The sequence below is a fragment of the Phaethon aethereus genome (assembly GCF_964289735.1).
Source record: "Phaethon aethereus genome assembly, chromosome: 4".
NCBI lineage: Eukaryota > Metazoa > Chordata > Aves > Phaethontiformes > Phaethontidae > Phaethon > Phaethon aethereus.
Window position 1 is genome coordinate 73,372,531 of NC_138578.1, and position 21,205 is coordinate 73,393,735.

General features: G+C 38.2%; 1 protein-coding gene across 1 annotated transcript; it reads left to right on the forward strand.

Moving 5' to 3' along the window:
• Positions 1-1,641: 1,641 nt before the first annotated feature.
• Positions 1,642-20,009, forward strand: TRMT44 (tRNA methyltransferase 44 homolog; the record flags this gene model as incomplete). The annotated part of the gene is made up of 11 exons (XM_081999080.1): positions 1,642-2,326; positions 4,838-4,955; positions 5,818-6,037; positions 7,302-7,370; positions 10,227-10,334; positions 11,056-11,127; positions 14,317-14,423; positions 15,052-15,235; positions 15,904-16,294; positions 17,185-17,301; positions 19,777-20,009. The coding sequence occupies exons 1-11, from the start codon at positions 1,879-1,881 to the stop codon at positions 20,007-20,009; spliced, it is 2,067 nt and encodes a 688-aa protein (XP_081855206.1). The 5' UTR covers positions 1,642-1,878.
• Positions 20,010-21,205: the final 1,196 nt, after the last annotated feature.

Below are 21,205 nucleotides of genomic sequence, written 5' to 3' on the forward strand. Positions count from 1 at the left end.
TCTCTTTGTGTTACAACCTGGCTCAAAGAATAAAGGCTTTTGCCTCTGCTGCTTCCAGAAGCAGATGTTGGAATGTCCTCTGCTGCTACCTGCTCATATCACACCCAGCAATTTCTGTCACCTCATGCAGATGGCAGAGATCTGTGTTATGCTTGTAAGATGCAAAAATGATCGGGCAGGGGAACAGAAGCTGGGCGCCACATTATAACAAGGGGACTGGCTGGAAGAACCAATTCTCAAAGGTACTGGGAGGGCATCCAGGCCCAGGGCTGACCAAGGGCTCAGTATGGACTATGAACATAACCAAGTACAGAAACTACTAGCTTGGCTTCTACTTTTTCTGTCACTTTTCTTCCTCATTATCTTGATCTATCTCCTTGCTACATTTCTTTTCTTTCAACCTAATCCTCTTATGGAGGTCATTTTCTGTTCTGAACAGTACAAACATAGTAGAAGAGGATAGTATTTCTGCATGTGACTTCCAAATTCTTTCCAGGAAGGTGCAGTTCCAATATTGAGCAACAGGATTGGAAAGAAAAGGTAGGGGGGGGAAGACCTTGAGAAAGAGCATTTCAACCTGAAGCCAAATAACCAGACATTACTATTATAACTGGAAAACTAATAAATCAAGCAGAAGTTCAAGGTTCCTGTTTCAGAACAGAGAAAAATTTACATCAAAATACTGCAACTAGTGCATCTAACTTTATTTACATTGCAAATCAATGAGATTGCTCAAATGAGAAAACTTAAACATCCATAAAAAATGACCCTGTACTTCAAAAAAATTACAAGTTCTCTGTCTTCACACAATGCTTTAATATAATTTGGTTCCAAGCAAACAGTTTCAGAACTACTCAGGAATCGAACACAGGACAGCCCTGAAGAATAACCTCAGTGGTAATTTCAGCCCTTTGCTGACATTTTGATACCTGCATTATTTTCAACTTGCTGAGAACTGCTGCAGTTTCTCTGCGAAACGCCGAGTTGAAAACCTTTGTATGCGGAAGGCGCCCCTGCTAGCGACTCAAATTCACGACTGGACAACAACAACGGAACACAAATCCCGGGGGAGTACTTCAGTTGGCAGTGTATTATCGACAATTATTCTGCATAATGCTGACACAGACCCTTGGTAGCCGTCAAGAACAACGACATTGTACCCTTATTCTGTCAGAAATACCGTTACTCGCAAATGCAGAGCCGCTAGAAAATAAAATAAAAACCTGGTGATGGCAGTTGCCCAGAGAAAGACAACACCGGAGAGGTTAAAGGCAGGGAACACTAAACCCCTTCTTTAAGAGCCTGTCGAGGTTTCGTTGGAAAACCGCCATTTGAACTGCCCGCATTCAGGGCGGGGCCTCGCTTCTGCTCGGAGGGGAAAAAAACCCGAAACAGCTACGTAATGTACTGGTTGTTACCACAAAACATGTACCCAGATTTGTTTCCTCGCGGAGTCGGGCTGCTGGGGGGCCGGCAGCCAGCGTTCCCAGTCTTGAGCCCGCTTTCAGAAAGGCGCTTCTACGTTGTCACAACGATACAGCCCTTTCTCAAACACAAGCTATAAACACCGTACCAGCCCTCCAGCCTACGGTCGCTCCTGGGAGCAGGCGGTGCCCCGCAGTTTTCAGCTGCCCGTACGGCACCGCAGCAGCCTCTCGCCGCGCCCCCCCCGGCGGCGGGTGCGGCCCCCTCGGGAGGGCTGACAGGAGGCGCTTCCCGCCCGCGCCGGCCGCCGCGCCGCGCCGCTTGGAGCTTCACAGGCCCGGCCTCAGGCGAAGGGACGCGCGCGGCACCTACCTGCGGTCGCCGCCTCAGGAACTGACGGCAGCAGTCCGCGACGCGCTCCGCCCCCTGCTCTCGTGCGGCGGCGGGGCGGCCATGGGGCTGGTGGGTGCGGCGGCTGTGAGGGGTGGTGGCGGCGGTGCCGCCGCGCTGCCCCACGGCTTCTGGGCGGCTGTGCGCGTCTGGCTGGAGAAGCCGCAGGTGGCCAACAGGCGGCTGTGCGGCGCCGCCATCGAGGCGGAGGGGACGGTGCCGGTCGGGGATGGCGGGGAAGCGTCTCCCCCCGACCCCGCCGTGTGGGGAGGCGGGAGCGGCGGGGGACACGAGGGGCCGACGGCGGCTGCCGGGGCCGCGGAGCTCGGCCGGCTTTGGAGGGAGGTGCGCGGCCAGCTGCCACCGGGGCACGGGCACCTGCCGCCGCCCCTCGTGCCGTGGGGCGCGCCAGGCCGCCGCTGCGAGCTCCGCGCCGTGCTGCGGACGCTGCTGCCCCGGGGGCGGCCCGGCGGCCCGCCCGCCCCGCCGACGAAGGAGCTGGCGGTCCAAGGTGAGCGGCACCCTGGCCCGAGGCAGTGAGAGAGGGCGGGGGGCCGCGGGCCGGGGCGCAGCGTTCGGGGATGCCGCCTCTGTTGCAGAGCCGTCCCATCCGAGATTGTCTCGCAAATGAGATAAATGCCTTTTTTTTTTTTTCCCTATGTGTGAGAGTGCAGATGGATTTTTTTGTCCTTATCGTGTGTTTAGATTTTTTTATCTTCTGTTTTTTTGTTTTTGTTTTGTTTTGTTTTTTTTCCTTCTTCTCGTGCTAGGAAGTGTCGGGAGTTGAAATACAAATTACAGAGGCCAAGCACCTGTGGCCGGTAGTTTAAGCAACCCCCGCGTCAACTTTAGGGGAAGCGTAGCTGGGCGAAGAGCTGATGTGCCATGAGTAAGGCACTGCTGAGATGGGAGTAGCGCTTAGGGACCCCGCTCCTGAGCAAGAGGTATAGAAAATGCCTCATCCTTTCGCTTTCCTTGAAAAGAAGAGGCAAGAAGGACTGTCACGGTGCAAGCTCCTGTCGTGAGTAAGCTGCTGCTTGGAGTGCAGACCGAATTTTGGGCTTGTAAGGAGTGACGGTCGCCTTTGAAAATGCAGAGTTAATGGAAAAAGAAGTAGCAAGCTGTAAACCTGCGTGGCCGAGTTGAACTGTTTGTGTCAACTTTCATATGGTTTTGTATTGCTTAAGAATGAAGCTCGACTTGTTTTTGTTTTTCCTTACATTGTATGATGGTAATATGTTGCAGTAAATCCTACTAATATAAAGAAACTTATACAGGGTAGAGTTTGACACCTTTTTAAAATAAGTTTTTAAGATAAATTTTGTAAAAAAGTGTTGATGTGGATTAAATTCTGATAATGTTTTGAAAAGAATCAGAATTCCAGAAGCAAATTTACAAATCAGACAGGCTTATAGTCACTTATGGGGGACAGCTGACTTAGCTGGTCTTGTGGCCTCTGATGCCTTAAAAAAAGTATGTGTTGCAGCTTTGATTTATTATTTCTTTTGATGTTAGGAGAAGATGTTCTGAGCTGCATCTAGAGAGCCTATCTGTAAGAAAAAGCCTAGGAGAATTATTTTTTTTTTAATTAATATACTTAAAATGAAAAAATTTTAGAGAGGGGATTGGCTAAGAATGTGCCGAGATAGCAAGTCTTGATGTTTGCTCTATTTCTAATTATTCTCTCCTGTCTCAGAAAATTTTGGAGTCCATTGAAGTTTGATTACTTAGATAATACAGCATTCTTAGTTTGAATATTTGCAGTTGTCAGAATGTTTCTTTTGATGGTAATTGAAAAAACATTTTCAAAAATGAAAACTTAATAAGTTTTTCTCAAGAAACTGCCCTGGATAAACAATAGCTAAAAAGATTTTCTGTAGCTGGTTCATAAAGTAATAATGCATATGTATCATATGCCATGAGGAATATAGTAAGTGCTTTTAGAGTCACTTTGTAGGAATGATATAAGGGAATAAATTAAGATACTAAGGTTTTAGAAAAATCAGTAACGTGTGAGTATGAGGCTGTGTCACGCTATTCATATTTCTCTGCAGTCGCCTTTCTTTTTATTTGTAAATTATTTCAAAAGGACATACTCTCCCTGTCTCTGTTTTCACTTGTGTAGGAGTTAATTGTGTACATGTGTGATTTGTCACATTTCATTCTTTAAGATCAAAGTTGCAGAATATCTTGAAATATGGTGGAGGCACTTAAGTGCATTGCCAGCTATTTGGAAGAGTTGAGATGCGCTGGCAAAACCTCTGGTGTTTGGAATATGTCACTGGACATAAACATTTTGTTCCACAGGTGATAGATACTGTTATGTTCAGCAACCATGCTACTGATCTTAATTTAATGTATTAACATAATGCATGTGCCTTCACCTAAAACCAGGTCTTCTCAGGTAGGCTCCCTTCAGAATTAGGAGATACTAATTTAGGGATAGATAATATAATTTTTCACAGTGCTTAGTCCACTGTAATTGTGAAAGCTGCATGGTGCCAAAAGGGAAGTGTAGCTATACTTAATTATAATCATACAATAGATCCTGTGTTTGAACACAGCAAAAATGATAAATACTAATAATATTATTGATGATTTATTAATACTGCACTGACTGTTTATCTAATACTGGGTTTATATGTAAGTCTCTATTAACTTTGAATGTGCTTCCCAGGACTTTGGATTTACTGTGGGGTAGGGGAAGGCAGCAGTTTTGTGCAAGAAAAATCTCATTGTCCAGCTTTCACTTTATTAAAATAGTTAGGTTTAAAGAAAATTAATAGTCTTACTGGTCAGCCCTAGATATTTTGGAAACATTATGCAGCAGAATGCTAAATTTTGAGAATTCAAACAGTTTCAGATGTCAGACACACTGAGAAATTAATCTATTCTTAGCATTGTGGTTCTTCCTCTGTTGTCCTAGATCTTGCCTCACTAGCTGGGACCTAACATAGTAAGGAGACAAAAGGATGGTTTAGCACCATGGAATAATATATCATTATTTGCATATCTTTTTCAGATGTTTACAATGGAACTGTGACCTTTCTGCCTCTGGAGGAAAGCAGTCAAGGAAAATACCAGATTAAGAAGTGCAATATTTATCAAATTCAACTTACGCATATAAAAGATGAGGAATGGTAAGTGCTGGGAGTGAGAGAGGAGGCAAACCCTGAGTTATTGTAAGGCTCAGACTATGTTTTAGTATTGGTATCTAGGCAATTTGGTTTGTGTAATTTCCTGCTTGATTAGTAAGTGACAGCAGTAGTGTGATCTTAGTGCATAGTGTTCGGTTAAAAATGAAACATCTACAATACCCCAAATCAAAACAAGCAAATCTGTTTCAGCTTTAAATTTATACATTGACTGTACCTGTGTGTGGTCTATAAAAATTATGCATATTCTGATCACAAGGAACTAGCTGTGCCTGTGAGAGAGGTTAGGTTCTGTCTGTGTTAGTAAGGTTGAGGGTCAAATTGGAACTGTGGTTTGGAACCTACTGAGCTTCAGTCTTGGAAATGTAGACCACTGCAGCTTGCTCCTGAGCATCTGAGGGCATAGTTCTAATGAATTCTAAGTAAAGTCAGAGATGATGAAGTAATGAAATGTGCCAATTTCTATATTTTCCTCCTAAATCTTCCTGTTGTTTTCATGAATTTCATGAATTAAGTTTTACTAGTTAGTCTTTGGATATGTTGCTAAATCAAGTTGTTCATCATATGTGAGTCCTCAGTTGTGTTAAATGTAGCATATACAATGTTTGAATTGGCAGATAATGAGCTGCCTAACAAAATTCAGGGGAGACTGTTCCATTATTCAGTAACTTCACTGTTGTGGTTTTGTGTATTACATATTGCCTTGTTCCCCAATTTACTTTTATACTTCTGCTTGATCTGGTGATTTATTCTTTTTCCAGTTAATCATTCTTTTCTGTTTTTTTTCAGGTAGCTGAGGTAATGAAATACACTGTATTTATAAAAAGTGTTTATTTTATTTTTAAAGGTCTGTGTCTATTGTAGCTCCATTTCCAGAAGATTGGTTTTCAGATGGAATTGCATACCCCAAACTAGCATGGCTTGGAAATGAACTTTTGTCCAAACTGGCTAAATGGGCTGTGGAGCAAAGGTCAAGTGAGTTTAAAAGTACACTCTCACTCATTTCTGTTGCAAAATACAGCAAAGTGTATCAAGAGCTTAAAGAAAAGTACAAAGAAATGGTAAAGGTAAGTTTGGCAATACATGCAGTAATAACATGCTTTCCAGTAATTGTTTTTGTAGTTGTTTGTTTAGTGAAACTGCTTCTTTCACTGAGTTTTTTTGGGGATTTTTTTAATAGAAGAAGCAATTTAAATGTATGTTTTACGGTTTGGTGATATTCCCCCCCTCATATGTGGGAAACAACTTGATGTCTGTGAGACTTGTACTGGAAAAACAAAATTTGGAGCCAAATTGACATTAAATATATGCAGCAGTTAAATATTTTCCAGAGTGTTTCCCTTGAAATAAAAAGTAAGCAGTAGGCCAGTGGATTTAAATACTAAGTCATCCACACTGGAAGGCTTAAATAAAGTACCACCTTCTCCAACACAGAAAGAGTCTAGACACAGCACTGATTAGTAAGCAGGTTAAATTTCCTTTTACTCTTTTTAAATGTAGATGCAATATTAATACGTCTTTCTGAGTTGGAGGAGCAATGTTGTAGTACTGTTTTATCCTGGGGATCCTGAAAAATTACAGTGATCATCCTGAGTACTCTATGAAGTAATACCTGTATCCTTATACACCAGGCTCTAGCTAAAAGCAAATAAATTGGTAAATGCTTTTGTAAAACATATTGTGAAAATGTTGAAAGGTTTTACTGTTGATATTTCTGTAGTAATAGAAAGATAAATGAGAGGAAAATTGGACTTGTGGGTAAGGTAACGGTAGAGTCTTTAGCTCTCCAGTAGACAATGTAGTGTTGAGCATCTTAATCTTTGTTTCAATTCCTCTTTTACAAAATAGGGATAATACTTCTGCTTTCTGTCTTACTACTTCAAATTTTGATTCTTCGTGTTCTGTTGGGACAGGGTAATTCTATGCCTGTTACGTTGTGAAAATAAATTTACAAATGCTGATATTATCAATGTTGCACATAATGGGAATAATTTTTCTTCCAAGAGAGTGAAGCAAAAGGATGCATGTTCTATTACAGAACAGATGCAGCAGTTCACTTGCAAGCTGCATATATGGAACCATAATGTTCTTGGAAACTTTATTGATTGGATGACAGCAGACGTTCTTTATGCCATTATTCCTTTGTGTGACTCACAAAATCAAACATTTTTTATTTACATTCTTTGTGTATATTTTTAATGTAAAATTTGTGAACTCCAGAAACCTATTGAAGTGGATGAACATCCAGATAATTATGAGGACTTTTCAGAGTAATTTCAGATGGTGCAGAAAATACTTCTTCTCTTTTTTTTTTTTTTTTTCCCCCTGAAGGTGTGGCCTGAAGTGACAGATCCTGAGAAATTTGTTTATGAAGATGTTGCCATTGCCACTTACTTGCTGGTAGGGAAACTGATTTGCTTAATAATATACTATAAGGTTCTATTTCCTAAAAATAGAACCTCTCTAAAGAAAACAGTATTTTCATTTTATAGTTGTTGCTTTCTTCAAAATAGAATGACCTGAAGCTATTATAGGCATACAAGGCAAAAAGAATGGGGTAGGAGAAAGGGTATGTGTTTTTGCTTAGGTTTGTTTTGGGGTTTTTTTTGCTTTTGCTCTCATTTAAGCAGACACAAAGTTTTATTACGATATTTTCAAGCATAAATTAAACTGGAAGTGTCTATATTCTAGTTGAGGTTGTATTCTGATCTTTTTTGCTAGTACTCTCAACAGCATTTCAGGGATTTACACATAAGTGATTACAGAAGGTACATATTTTATAATAGAATCGGAAACAAAAATTTAACGTGACAAAGCAAAGGGAAAATCAGTTGATTTGTTTTTTATACTGCCCTATACCACAAAAATCAGCACAATAAGAATGAAAATTAAATTTAGACGGATGCTAAAACTTCTTTCTGAAAATATGATAAAGATTTGCAGTTCTCTGTCACAGGAAGTTTATGACGTACACAGACAAGATGTTACTTTCTTTTTAACGGATAAAGTGAAAAGCACTGATGTAACAGAAAAATATTGATTAGATGGACTGCTTTGGAGATCAGAAGCTGCTGTTTTATACATATTTCTATGACTTGTTAATTTTATGCTAAAGGTTTTCCACTGTTTTGTCTTTCCCTGATAAAAATTCAGCTCTAATCCCATCTTCAAATGCAGTAAGGCCAGCTGTAGATGCTAGGAATGCAGATAAATGCTTGGTACAGTTTTCTAAGGCACCTACCTATTTAAGAATCTATGAAAATTCTGCCACCTGCAGTCACTAGAAACTTCAGTTTTTTAAACAGCATCAAAATTTGTCACTATGTAGGCACATCAATATTTTTTGACTGCTATCCAGAGTGCAGTTAAAAGCCTGGCTATCTTTAAGTATAATGTGGATACCTCTTGTGTCTTCTCTAAATTAGTATTTGTATCATTTACAGCACTTGTTGAGGACTAATTTATTTTGATAATTGACTGTTAAACTTAGAACCCCAGTTTCTTTTCCCATGAATGTTTTTTAAATTGCTGACTGACATAGCCTACTCTCCAAATCTTGATTGTCACATTGGTGTGACAGAACTTCTTACATGAGAGAAATGATCGTAATGAAATTGTCAGACAGTTGAACTAGATGATTGTTGTAGGTCCCTTCCAACTGAACTATTCTGTTCTTATACTGGATTGTAGAAAGGGCTACATAATAGACTTATCTTTTATAATTTTTTTTACCACCATGAACAAATTTTCAACATATTTTCCTGTATGTTAGGAATTATAGTAGTTGTAGCCACAGGACAATGCTGTAATGACACTCTTGAAAATGTTTCGCAAATTTTTATGCACAGGAGTGTTAGTTTCCAATGATAATGTGTTTTAGCTGACATAGCAGTAATTTTCAAAAAGTTACTCAAGTCATCTAATAACTGGCTTATATAAATGAAAGCTTAAAGTACGGTACCAAAAAACTAACCTACTTGCAAATTTTCAGATATCAATATGGTGGCATATAATAACTCATTATTTAGAATTACATTAAACAAGTGGTTAAGAGAAGGTAGGTCCAGTGTTACATTTTTATGGATTTACAGCATCTAGATTGATATGATTGGGGGGGGGGGGGGGGCATCTGACCTAATTTTAGTCTGCAGTCATATTAAGGTCGCCTACTGTCTAGGCACATGCCCAAAGAAGTAGCTATTCAGTTTGCATCCTGAGAAACTCAGCAGGGGATGGAGGATAGGTGTGATCTGTGTGGGAGGTGATCAGGGATTTCTGGGATACAGCCTGGAGTGCAAAAGTGCAATGATTGGCACATTTAAAAATGTGAACACAGCCTGATAATCTCATGGATTTTCTGCAGCTTCTTTCCTTCTAGCAAAACTGACAAATAAACAAGCAGCAATGTTATAAATACTAATTTGTGTGGTTAAATACTCTTGGTGATTTTTGTTAGTCATAGTAAAAAACAAGTGTGCCGAGTGATGAATGTGTGCTCTGTAGCTTCTCATGGAAGGAAAAAGAGTTTGACAGTGATAGAAAGAGACTAATCCATTCCCTGCAGACAAAGATCCAATTATTAATTAATTATGAGTTGCATAACTCTGTAAAAGTATGTACAGAGCAGGACTCGAATTGGGCTAAAAGCTTTGGGTCCCATTAGCTGATGTCAAATTTGGGGCAACTGACTGTTGCTAGGTAAATTACACTGTGTTCATTAGAGAGTGATGTTACATGTACCAATATATAGCCAACTGATTACAAAGAACATTTTGTTTTTTATTCTCGGCTCTGCCAGCAAATCTTTCTTTAATACAGTGGATATAAATGATTCTGTGGTGTTACTTGCAGAGACACTGTTGATGTTTACTTGCTGCTTCCCTTGCTGCCTCTAGTCATCTCTTGCACCCTTTGTTTTAGCAGCTTATTTTACGTTTATGCTCACTCTTGCCTAGGCTTGTATAGCCTTGATTAATTTCAACTTCCACTGACTCAGAAGGGAGTAGAAGAGGTGCTTAGCACTTAGAAAATTACTGATATTTTGCAACATAATTCCCACCCCTCTCCATAAACAGTTCCAGTGTTTCTTGCTAGGTTTTTTTTCCTACAAGTTATTTTCTCTGTGAGTACAGGGGTGTCTTCTGTCACATCTGTATTCTCTCCTAGATTTCTCCTTTCATTTCCAATAACCTTTGCTGCTTTCTTACAGGGAAACTTGAGAGCAAAAGTCTAAAACGTTTTCATTTCTTGTCTTAGATTCTTTGGGAAGAAGAGAGACAGGAGAAAGGGTTGACCAAGAAACAGTCATTTGTAGATCTTGGATGTGGAAATGGTCTACTGGTTCATATTCTAAACAATGAAGGGGTAATTAGAGTGTATTTTTAAAATGATAATCATGTAGTTAATGCTGTAGACAAAGCAAAGAGGAATAGGGAATCTTAACACAGAGATACTCTTTCACAAGAGCCTTTAAATGAGATCTTTTTCATAAACTTAGTTTTATTGGAGTTGAATTCTACTTGTTGTGTCCTGAAAATATTTTTCTATATCTTTAAAAACAATCGTGGGATTTGTTAGGTGTGAAAATGCCTAACAACGTACTGTGCTTTTGGGAGGGAAAATGTGGCAACACAAAAATTCTGTTTCTTGAGGCATATTTTCTGAAACAACAACAAAAAAGGTCAGTGAGATTGATCAAAACCCAGTGAAGTTTGGTCTGTCTGTTTCAGAACATTGTAGTTTTTGCTTTTGGGAGAACATGGTAAAATTTTTACAGGAAATTAATATCTCCTATTATATGAACAGAAGTCATTGGGGGAATAAAAAAAAAAGTGTGCCCAGGTAAAATTTCAAACCAAATATATTCTTAATGTTTCCTAGTCTTTCCTTCATATTTAGAAGGGAAAGAAGGGATTAAAAGTATTCTGATTTTGCCTGAAATGGTGAAGCTGTATTTCATTATGTGTCTAAATTTTAGTATGAATGAGATAATCGGTGTTAATATGTACATCTAGTGAGCCTGTTTGACAATTTCTGCTAAAAGTAGTACTTAAAAATGATAATTCTTGTTGTTCAAATATTTCAGCATTCAGGTAGAGGAATTGATGTGAGGAGAAGAAAAATATGGGACATGTATGGACCAGAAACTCATTTAGAGGTATTATGCAAATGTATGTCAATCTTATTGATTTGTAACTTTATTCATTTCTTCATTGCTTCATTTGTGTTGATGCAAACGTGATCAGACACAGGGGGTTGCAGACAGTTGTCTAAAGTGATCTATGGTTTTGGTATGATGACACCCATATGTCTTGTGGTGCTATAAGGTGAGCTGTAAAGGGGATTGAGAGCAATGTTGTATCATACCCTTGCATATTTACAACGTACTTCCCAGCTGAGAAGTGTGATTAGTGTGTTTTCCTACTGCATGCACGGACATACACACCATGAAACAATGTTTGATTCTACTGGAATATCAGTATTAAGCAGCTTTGTTTGCACCACTGCACCTCATAAAAGATAATTAGTATCCAAAGTTGTGAGTAGTTTATTTTTGACGGTGATTCTGACCTTCTAGTGCTTTGTGCTGTTTTTGGGGACAGAATTGTTCTTGAACCTCAAAGGAGCCAATCCTCTGCTGTACTGACCTTGTGCTAAGTAATTGCAATAATAGCCTTCTAAAAAAGTGAACAGGAAAATTAGTCTGAAGGAGAGATTATATTTACAGTTCCACTTTAGCATTTTTATGAGAACAGGAACAATTTGAGCACACGAACATTCACTTTAACTCCAGCTGTTCTTGGTCTGATAACAGCTAAAGTGTGGTACTGATGAACACTTGCCCTTTGGAGGTGAGGTGTTCCTGGTTTCTTATTCTCTAGACTCCTAAAATTTCTCACACAGTTCTCTCAAAAATTGTCAGCTTCCAATATATTAAAAGAATTTTCCACCTGTAGTCATTCTCTAGTACTTTTGTTTAAAAGTTAACGTATCTTTGAATGCTAACAACTTACATTAAATCAACAAAAGAGAAGCAGCTTTCACAGATGGGAGATGGAGCTTTCACAGTCTTGTGCAGCCTTCTTTTTGCCACCTTGCCATTTTGGCTACAGATTGCCAAAACTGCCAGATTGCTTTGCTGCAGTCTGCAACCAGATCTTACTGAAAAGCTTCAAGAAACAATCCAAAACATCAAGCTGTGGTGCTCCTTCCTTCCTGTTGTACTTAAGTCACTTCTGATCATACCAAACAGCATCTTCTCTTTTCCTTTGTGTTATATATTCCTTTTTCTGCCCCTGTTTCTGCATTGTGGAAGTCTTTGAATTGTCTACATTCATTTCATATTAAGGTCTGTCTGTTTACAGTTTCTCAGATTTCTTGACTCATAGGGAAACTTCTGAGCATCAGCTGTCCTCTCTGCAGCGTGAGGGAACAATAATAGAAAAGGATGGGTCTTAGTCATCTTTTTAAAAGAAAAAAAAAATTCACAGAGAACACTTGAAAAAGCCAGACAGAAACAATAAAAATATACAAAATACCCATATAAAGAAAGGACTAACTGATGTGGAAAGGATTTATGTAATGAGCGGGAAGGCTGAAATTATTTTGCAAGGCTCCTGTGGCTACAGGAGAAAGCACCTGCTCATAGCCTTTTTTTACTCTCAAAGCTAATTTTGTTTTGATCTTTACTTAAAGCATGAGTTGCAGGATGAATATTGCCATCTGTGACATTCAGTGCCAATACTAATGTTATAAATGAATGTAACAGGTGGCACTCTGCATCGCCAAACTGCTGTCAGACATGGTGAATACAAATTTGAGTATGGGTGACTGTCAAAATGTGGAGTATGGTACTGATAATTCATGCTATGCCTAAATGGAATGATCAAAACTGAAATGTAATGTAGGAGTAACTTGTTTAATCAACCATAAGAAAACACTTACCAAACACTTGGTTTAACATCTGTGAACTTGCCAAAAGGAAATTTGTTACATACATTATGTAGAAACGTATATACATAACTAAGAGTTACAATATTTAAAGTGTACTATAATACACCATACTGATACTGAAAAAATCTAACACAGTGGTTTCTGAAGAGAGGAATGGGAATGTAATAGAGGTAGTCAAAGTGAGATTTATGAAATTCCCTATTAAATGTTGTGAGTTTTTTAATTCCATTTTGCATGTGAATTTTGACCTCAGAACATGCATTTTGTATATTAATTGAGAGTATGGGCATAATTTTCAGGGCTTCTCCTAAAGATCTGTGGTGACTCAAATTTAAAACTTTCTTTTCACATCATAATTATTTTGAGATTCATACCCGTTTTTAGAGAAGAGTCTATATTTCCGTAGTATCAACATCTTTAAGTACTTTCTTTACTGAACTTAGAACTAAGTAAGAAAACGTGTGTGAGAGAAACAGTAAAGGCACTCTAAAACTTTAAAAATGTAACCTGTATGAAGAATTCATTGTGTTTGGTGGTTGGTTTTGGTTTTTGGGGTTTTTTTGTTGTTGTTGTTTTGGTGTGTTTTCTTTATTTAAAGAATATCAGGAAAAGGTATTCCTGAGACTAATAACTATTCTGTGAGTCAGTACTGTGGTGGGAAGACTTCTGTGCTGATGTCTCCTTAATCCATAGATACTGAATTTCCATGAGGCAAAATGCTATTCTAAAGGCTAACAAAGCAGCCTTCTTTAACCTGTTGGTTCCTATTCTCGCTCGTGATTTTGCATGTATCATAAGGTAGTCTTGACAGAAGTTTGAAGGGGGTGAAATGGCAACATAGACAAGAGGGAAAGTGTTAGGCTGGATTAGGTTTACTATCCGTGAATGATGGGGTGTGAAGAGTGGTGTTCTGTACATTAGGATTTGATTTGGGAAGAGACTGTGAAAGAAGGTAAGATAGTAGTGAACCTGTGTTCTGATCAATTGCTGTATGAGTCCTAGGACTGTGTAAGACATAGCAAATTAAGGGGCTTTCTGAAAAATTGAGTCAAGACATACATGTGACAGAAGAAGAATGGCAATAAATCATAATCCAGTGTATGATATTTGTTTACAAATATTTAGGGTGCCAGATGTCTTAATCGGAATTGTTATTCTACTCTTTGACCAATATTTTGTGGGTAGCTTGTTGCTGAACTACTTCTTTGTTGCTATAAAAATTTACTGTCTGGCAAAAGTACGGATTGAAGAAAACATTGTTGGTGTCTGTGGTTCTCGTTCACCTTGTATTTGTCAGCTTGTATGATTTTATGTTATTGTTTAATTTATTAACAAATAAAATGCATTTAAAGAAACCTGTAATAAAATTAATGTATTGTTTCTTTTTTTTCAGGAATCTACCATCATGCCAGGTGACAGTCATCTCCTTCCAGATACTGACTGGCTCATAGGAAACCATTCCGATGAATTAACACCATGGATACCTGTAATTGCAGCTAGGTATTTGTGGAGGGAGGGGAGTGGGAAGGAAGGAATTAAAACAAAAAACCCTAAACAACCCCCCCTAAACATCATTACCTATGTGTGCTTGGTGAAAACTGTCACTTTTGCAGCCACATCTGCTGTCCTTGCAGGACTTGCTGCTTTTGACGCCAATTGATTGTTTGTAGAAAATGTTTTTCTTCTTGTGGAGAAGCACAGATGCAGTATTTACTTTCTTACGGAATTCAGTATGGCGTTTTGCTTTTGAAGTTCAAAAACCAGAACTGATTTTTATTCTTTAGATGTGATCTGTTGTTTGGTGCTTGGGTTTTTTTTAATAAAATTGCTATTGAGTCTGCCTTTCCTTGAACCATTGTGCTCTTCACAGCCAGCTGGAATAGTTTAATATATAGAGATTTAGTCTTGCAAACCAAGTTGGCACAGTAATTTGCTATAACAAATACTTTGTGAAACAGTATTTTTGATTGTGCTAATAGATTACTGAAAGATGAACATATAAATATTTCATTAAGCTCTGTCACTTAATAAAAATTTCCCTTATTGCTTGTATCTGATGGGTTATTTGTTAAATTTGTGTGTTCTCTGAAATAACTTTTCATTCAGTGGTTTGTTATCCTTCTTGTAGGTCTTCTTATTCATGTTGCTACTTTGTGCTGCCATGTTGCTTCTTTGATTTCCATGGAAAATACAGGCGAAGACAGAGCAAGAAAACTCAGTACAGAGAATACCTTGATTTTGTTGCCCAGGTGGGATCTGTATGCGGCTTTCATGTGGAAGAAGATTGCCTTAGAATTCCATCAACAAAAAGGGTAAGTTTGGACTGTGTAGGGCTTTTGTCTTTTTGTCTTTTTTTTATTAAAGCTTCTAGTTGTCTGAAGCATATGGATGTTTGTTCATTATTGTTTATTCATTATTATTGTAAGATCAGACTAGTCAGTCGCTTTACTTGGGGCAATATGCTCTGAAGAAAGACTAAAAATACTCACTTTGTTCTTGGGTAATCTGCTCTTAATGTCGTAGGTACAATCCTAAAGACAAGAAAAAATGGAAGGTTTTGTGTTTATTTCTTATGCCACGCTGTAGGATGAAAAGCTTATAAAACTAATTTTTTGCCTTAGTTTTTCTAGCTGCCTGTGTTGCTTAATTTTTCTGTTTTTCGTGTCCTGTGAAATTCAAAGTGAAAAGTCTTCAGAGTAGGAAGTGGTGTCCAGCTTTAATTTTGTAAATAACCTCAGGATCAGGAACAATCTTTTTGTTCTGTGGTTGTATGGCATGATGGATTATGGTTTGATTACTGGATTTCTTCTGTGGCACCAATGTTTGAAAACTAAAATTAAAAATCCCTCAGATGTTAATGACCATGGAGTTTGAACGGGTATCTCCTGTAGGTAGATTTAGAAGCCTGCAGAAGACGTGCAGGTTGGGAGTAAGTATGGAAGTCTGTATAAATAGTGATTTACCTGTTTCTATTAAATAGGTGTGCCTTATTGGAAAAACCAGGACCTATTCACCTACAGAATGTGCTCTGATTGACAAGCAGATAACACAGTATATTAGTAATCGTCAGATCTGTGCTGTGGTCACATGTGACAGAAGGGTTGGATTTAATCATAAGGATCGCTCCGATGATTTATGCAAAGGAGCAGACTCAGAACTTCCTGAAAATGATACTGAGACTGCTGGTACAATTTGGATGCCTGGATTTCAACCCAGAGAAAAAGTAGAACAAATCAGAAATTGTGCTTCCCTCCCTCGGGATTTTGTAGATGATGTGGTTCTCAATGTGGCAAACCTGCTGTTAAATGCAACCCCCCAAAAATCATGTTCTAATATGCATGGTGGAAATACGAATACCTGGAATCACGGAGGTGAGGTTGTGTTTCCTTTCCATTATCTTGTTTTTGCTGGTAGAGGTTGTCTTTTCCAATGAATTTACATGTTTGTAAATTTAGTAAGTGAAATAGATTTTAGGAAATACCAAGAACACTACAGTAGCAATCATGTGTCCCCACTGTATGCACCAGGATGCAAATAAGGCATATAAGAATGTTTTGGAATTGGTGTGGGGCTTTTTTCCCTCTACACTTAAATACTAGGACAGAATCAATTTTTATTAAAAAAAGCAAACCAGAGCAAACTCAGAACTCCTCCCCATTTACCAAAACAGAACACTGTACGTTTATTTGGGGAGAATATTAAGCTTCTTTTTGGATAGTCACTTATTAATTAGCTATAATTCTGCAAGAATTCTGTAAGAAGTGTCATTTGGTTACAACACGATTAGGAATTTTAATTTAGTCTTAGGAAGAAAAAGAAGAAAAAAGGTGCTGTAAATGTTATAAGCATTCAGTTAGTTCTTGCTACTACCTTCTTTCCATTTTCCTCCGTCCATTTTTATTATTTACTGTAGTTTGTCATGTTACTGTTACAGGAGATCCATTGAGTCATCCTCTCTTCTCTCTAGCTACAAGCATGGAAACAGTGTTACCACAATGAGGGTTATATGCTACTGTAAAAAAAGCAGGGAAAATAAAAAAATGTGTCCAATTGTGGAAGTTCTGACTTGAGTCCTGTAGAATGAAAGCTGCTATTTTACAGACAATATACATGCATGATATATACGTGATGGTACGAAGTTGCTGCATTACTGGTAGTTAATTCATAGATTCTGCTCATAATCATTAATTTATATAAAGTTAAATTTTCTTAGTATTTTATATATATACATTTTTAATACCCGCACCATTGTTTATCGCAGAAAGCCTTTCCTTGAAAGAAGTAGCAGAACACTTAAATAAAGAGACTTTAAAAAGGCTAAAGAGTGAATATGGAGGCCTGCAGACACTACTCAAGAACAATCACCAAGTATTTGAAGGTAAAGAAGGGGTTTTGTGGTTTTGTTTTTCTTTAATCATCTGTTTTATCTCCTCTATATGCAGTTAAACTTAACTGAAAAATTGCTATGGTGGTGAGTTTTTTAAACTGCTTTCTATACCTTTGTGGAAAACTGAATAGCCCAAGATATTGCTCCAAGATACTGTTAATAAAACTCTTTGAATGCAATTAGTAAGGCATCTGTTAGCAGAGAGTTGTTCTAGAATGATGTAGCCGAAAAGATAACTCTTTAGTTAAAGTGGCTAATTCAATGCTACTGTTCGACTTATAGGAAAAATAAAAATTCTCTAAAGTATTGATTATTTTGGGGCCATCAAATACAGTGCAAGTTCACTAAAGCCTTTAACTGAGATTTAGTCCGGCCTTACCAACCCCACAGTGTAAATGCCAATACAAAAGAAAACTAGTCTCAGTAAGAAGCTGTAACTGTGAGGCTTGATGTGTTTATATAGCCTGTGATAACATAGCAGAAAACTTGGTAGCAAGTTTCTGTGGTTGGCTGGGTTTGCTGATAGCTGTTTTGGGTGTTTTTTCCTGTTGTAATATGGCAGTTTGGTTTGGTTGGTTGGTTTTGAGTTTGTTTTTTGCCAGTGTGGAGTTTTGCAAAAGTAAGGTCTAGCTTTGCAGTAATACAAGATCTGCAAGGTTTTGTCAGTATTTAAGGCTGCTTCAAATTTGGAAGTGTTAACTTCTTGTGTCCCAACAATTCTACATCAGCTGTAAAATATTGATCAACTAATCCATGGCAGATCATCCTGAGTATGCTGCCTAGTTGCTGCCAGTGGTTAACTTAGCCAAGTTTAGCATCCAGTAAGGATTTCTGTATGCTTGGCAATTACAAAATGTGAAGCCATGCTGAAATCCTTTTGAATTACCATCCATTGAAAACAGTTGGCCACACTGAATTTATTATGTGTCTGAATTTGATTCCCTGTCGTTAGGGATAAGTGGAGTAGATTTACAACCTATTACATTGAATGAGCATTTGAATATGTCATGGATGCTGTCTGCACGTTACCTCTGAAGAAAGACTAGGGTTAAGACCAAACCTTTCTCAGGAATTTACATCACCTGGAAAGTTCCTGGAGCTTCAGTAGAGACCATTTGATTCTTTTTTTCAGTAGCGTGTCACCACAAGGGACTTTTACCAGCAGGTGGTCTGGAAGGACATTGCTCATTGCCAAAGAGGACAGAGAACAACATGGCTACAGCTCTTTTGTTGTTTTTACTCAAGTGTTTTTCTTTTAAAGACATGGGGAAACAGATGGATGCACACACTAAAAAAAAAAAAAAAAAAAAAAAAAGAGGCTTAGAGTAACTGATCTGTGGCAGTTACTTTTGATCAGGCATCTTGTCCAATACAGGGTCAAGCATATTTTTTTTTCTAGAAAATAGCACTATAGCTCATTTTTCTTCATCTTTTGAGAAAGATTTTAAAGCTCTGCTGAACCCACTTCTGGATTGGCTTTGTATGAGTTCAGATCTATTTACCTATTATAAGGAAACCTAGGAGGATGAGTTCATCCAGGCCCGAATGCTTGATACTGAGCTTTCACTGGACTCATTACCTTTTGAATAGCGATTATCAGAATGCAGAATGGTATCAGTTACCTAAGCCAAGCTACATGTGTGATACAGAAGGTATGATTGAAGCAGAATATGAAAATAGAGCATGGCAACTTAGATGTGGCAGACTCTTCCCTCCTTATTTTCACTGTTGTTTTTCACCTGCATTTTTTTCTTTCTCTCTTAATAACTTCCTTTTATTCTGTTTTGTTTAAACATTTAAGGAGTTGACAGAGGTTCACAAATGTGTGTGTACAGTTTATGGTCCTAACACAACAAATGAATTAAAAAAAAAAAAGTGCCAAAGCTTTATTAACCAATGATAGTTCATTGTTGATTCATTTGAAGGATTAGACTTGACATCTCTTTGGTGCAGTGTATTTTTGGGCCAGTGAACCATTATCTTTGCAAGAGCATTTCTGTGTAGTGAAAGTAGTAGAAGACTCTTACTAGATTTTTGCTGGTACTTATATTCTAAATGTGGAGTAGTGAAGTTTTGAACATGGGAAGGATTACAGTTCTTGAAGTTGAAACTTCTTTGTCAGGACTTGGAATCTAAATTCAGGGGATTTTAGTCGTAAGTGATCCTAACTGCTATGTTTAAAACAAACCTCTACAAAGATGATCCAAAGGTGCGTCAAACTATTCAGCATCACAGTAAAACATCTTTCAGGGAAATCAATCAATTCTTCTTTATACCATGTCTATATTATCTCAGTTTGTTGTGCACTCCTTTCTATTTCTGTAAAAAATGCACATTTGGTTTTGCCCGAGTGATCCATTTGTAGAATATATATTTTATTCACAGTATGTCACTATGCATTTTTTCCAGCACAGTTCCCATAGCCGTCTATTAACAGCTGCATTTTTGTTTGTTTTTAAATCTTAGTTCTAAATGGGAGAGTTCATATTCGTGACTGGAGAAAAGAGAAGCCATCAAGGAGAACTAAGCCTGAAGTGAAACGACGCCTTTCAGCTGAAGCATTTAAAACACGTCTCTGTTGGTTTTTCATTCATCATCCTGATGGTTGTTCTTTGCCTTCTGAATCTTGCCCATATGCTCATGGGACTGAGGAGCTAAGGCAGTCTCAGATTATTAAAAAGAAAAAAAATACACAGTAATAAAATGCTGCTACTTACATTTAAGCCTGTGTACATAACTGAATCTGTGATTTGGGACTGCCTAGTGCATGAAGATCTGTACAACATGGAGGTTTTTTCCCCATTCCTATGCATCTTATTTTCCAGTTGGTTTACAAGTTCTCCTGTATTCTTAATTCTTAAATTTTTTAATTAATATGGAGAAGGTGTAGTAAAGTGTGTATATACTTTGGCATTTTGTCATGGCTTGTTTAACATGCGTTTGTAGTAGTAGAAAAGATTAAAAACTTAATTTCCTAGGACACTTTTTATGATTCTTGATCAGATCAAATGTACATGGTGCAGCATTTTCAAACCCTGAAAATTAGCTGGTTTGTTCCAAATTGTCCAGGAGGATTTATGGTTTCTTGTGACTCACAGGGGCTCTTGGGAGTCAGAAATTGGAGAGACTTCACTCTTTCCTGACGTGACAGCTTCCTCTCCTTGTTACTGTGGGGTAATACCACATATTACCCTTCTTCTCTTGGTCAGACCTAGTCCTCCTTTCCTTTTTGTACTTTTTGTACTGTTTCAAAATGAATTTGGGAAATTATTGTGGAAGTCTTCACATGTAGGTGGATACAGGTAGGCCATCCTGTTGTTTCCCTCTTTATGAAGTAGGGAGTAACAGTAGGAAATGTGTTTAGTAATATTTGAGTGGTAGGATTTCTGCTTATCAGATAACAAAGGAATGTCTTAGCACCTTGAGCAGGTTATGATTTTCTTTGGTAGACTATTATTTTCTTTAAAAAATTTACCTTAGCTGAAATCCTACTTATTACTCAGTGACAGTCATTGAACTCGTGTCATTATTCATATCTGTCAACTGTGAAGTACTTGTGAGGTTCAGTATCTGCTGTGCAAGCTCTTGAGACAAGGAATCATGTCGGTTCTGGCCTAGCTTGTATACTGGTAGTGTGGAAATTCTGCCCTGATCTACTGAGATAGACCGATTCCAAATCCTACTGAAGAAAGGGCAAGGTTTAGGAAAAAAAAAAGTTACTAAAGAAGAAAGGTGGAGGTCAGAGCAATGACATAGAAACTGATTGCAGGACAAAGAGGTCTAGATGTAAGAGTGAATAAGCCATGTGAGAATTCTGAGATTGCTGAGGGCATCTGAAGAACAAAGGAAGCAAATAATTGAAGACAAAGCAGAGGAAAGATGAAAGATGACAGTG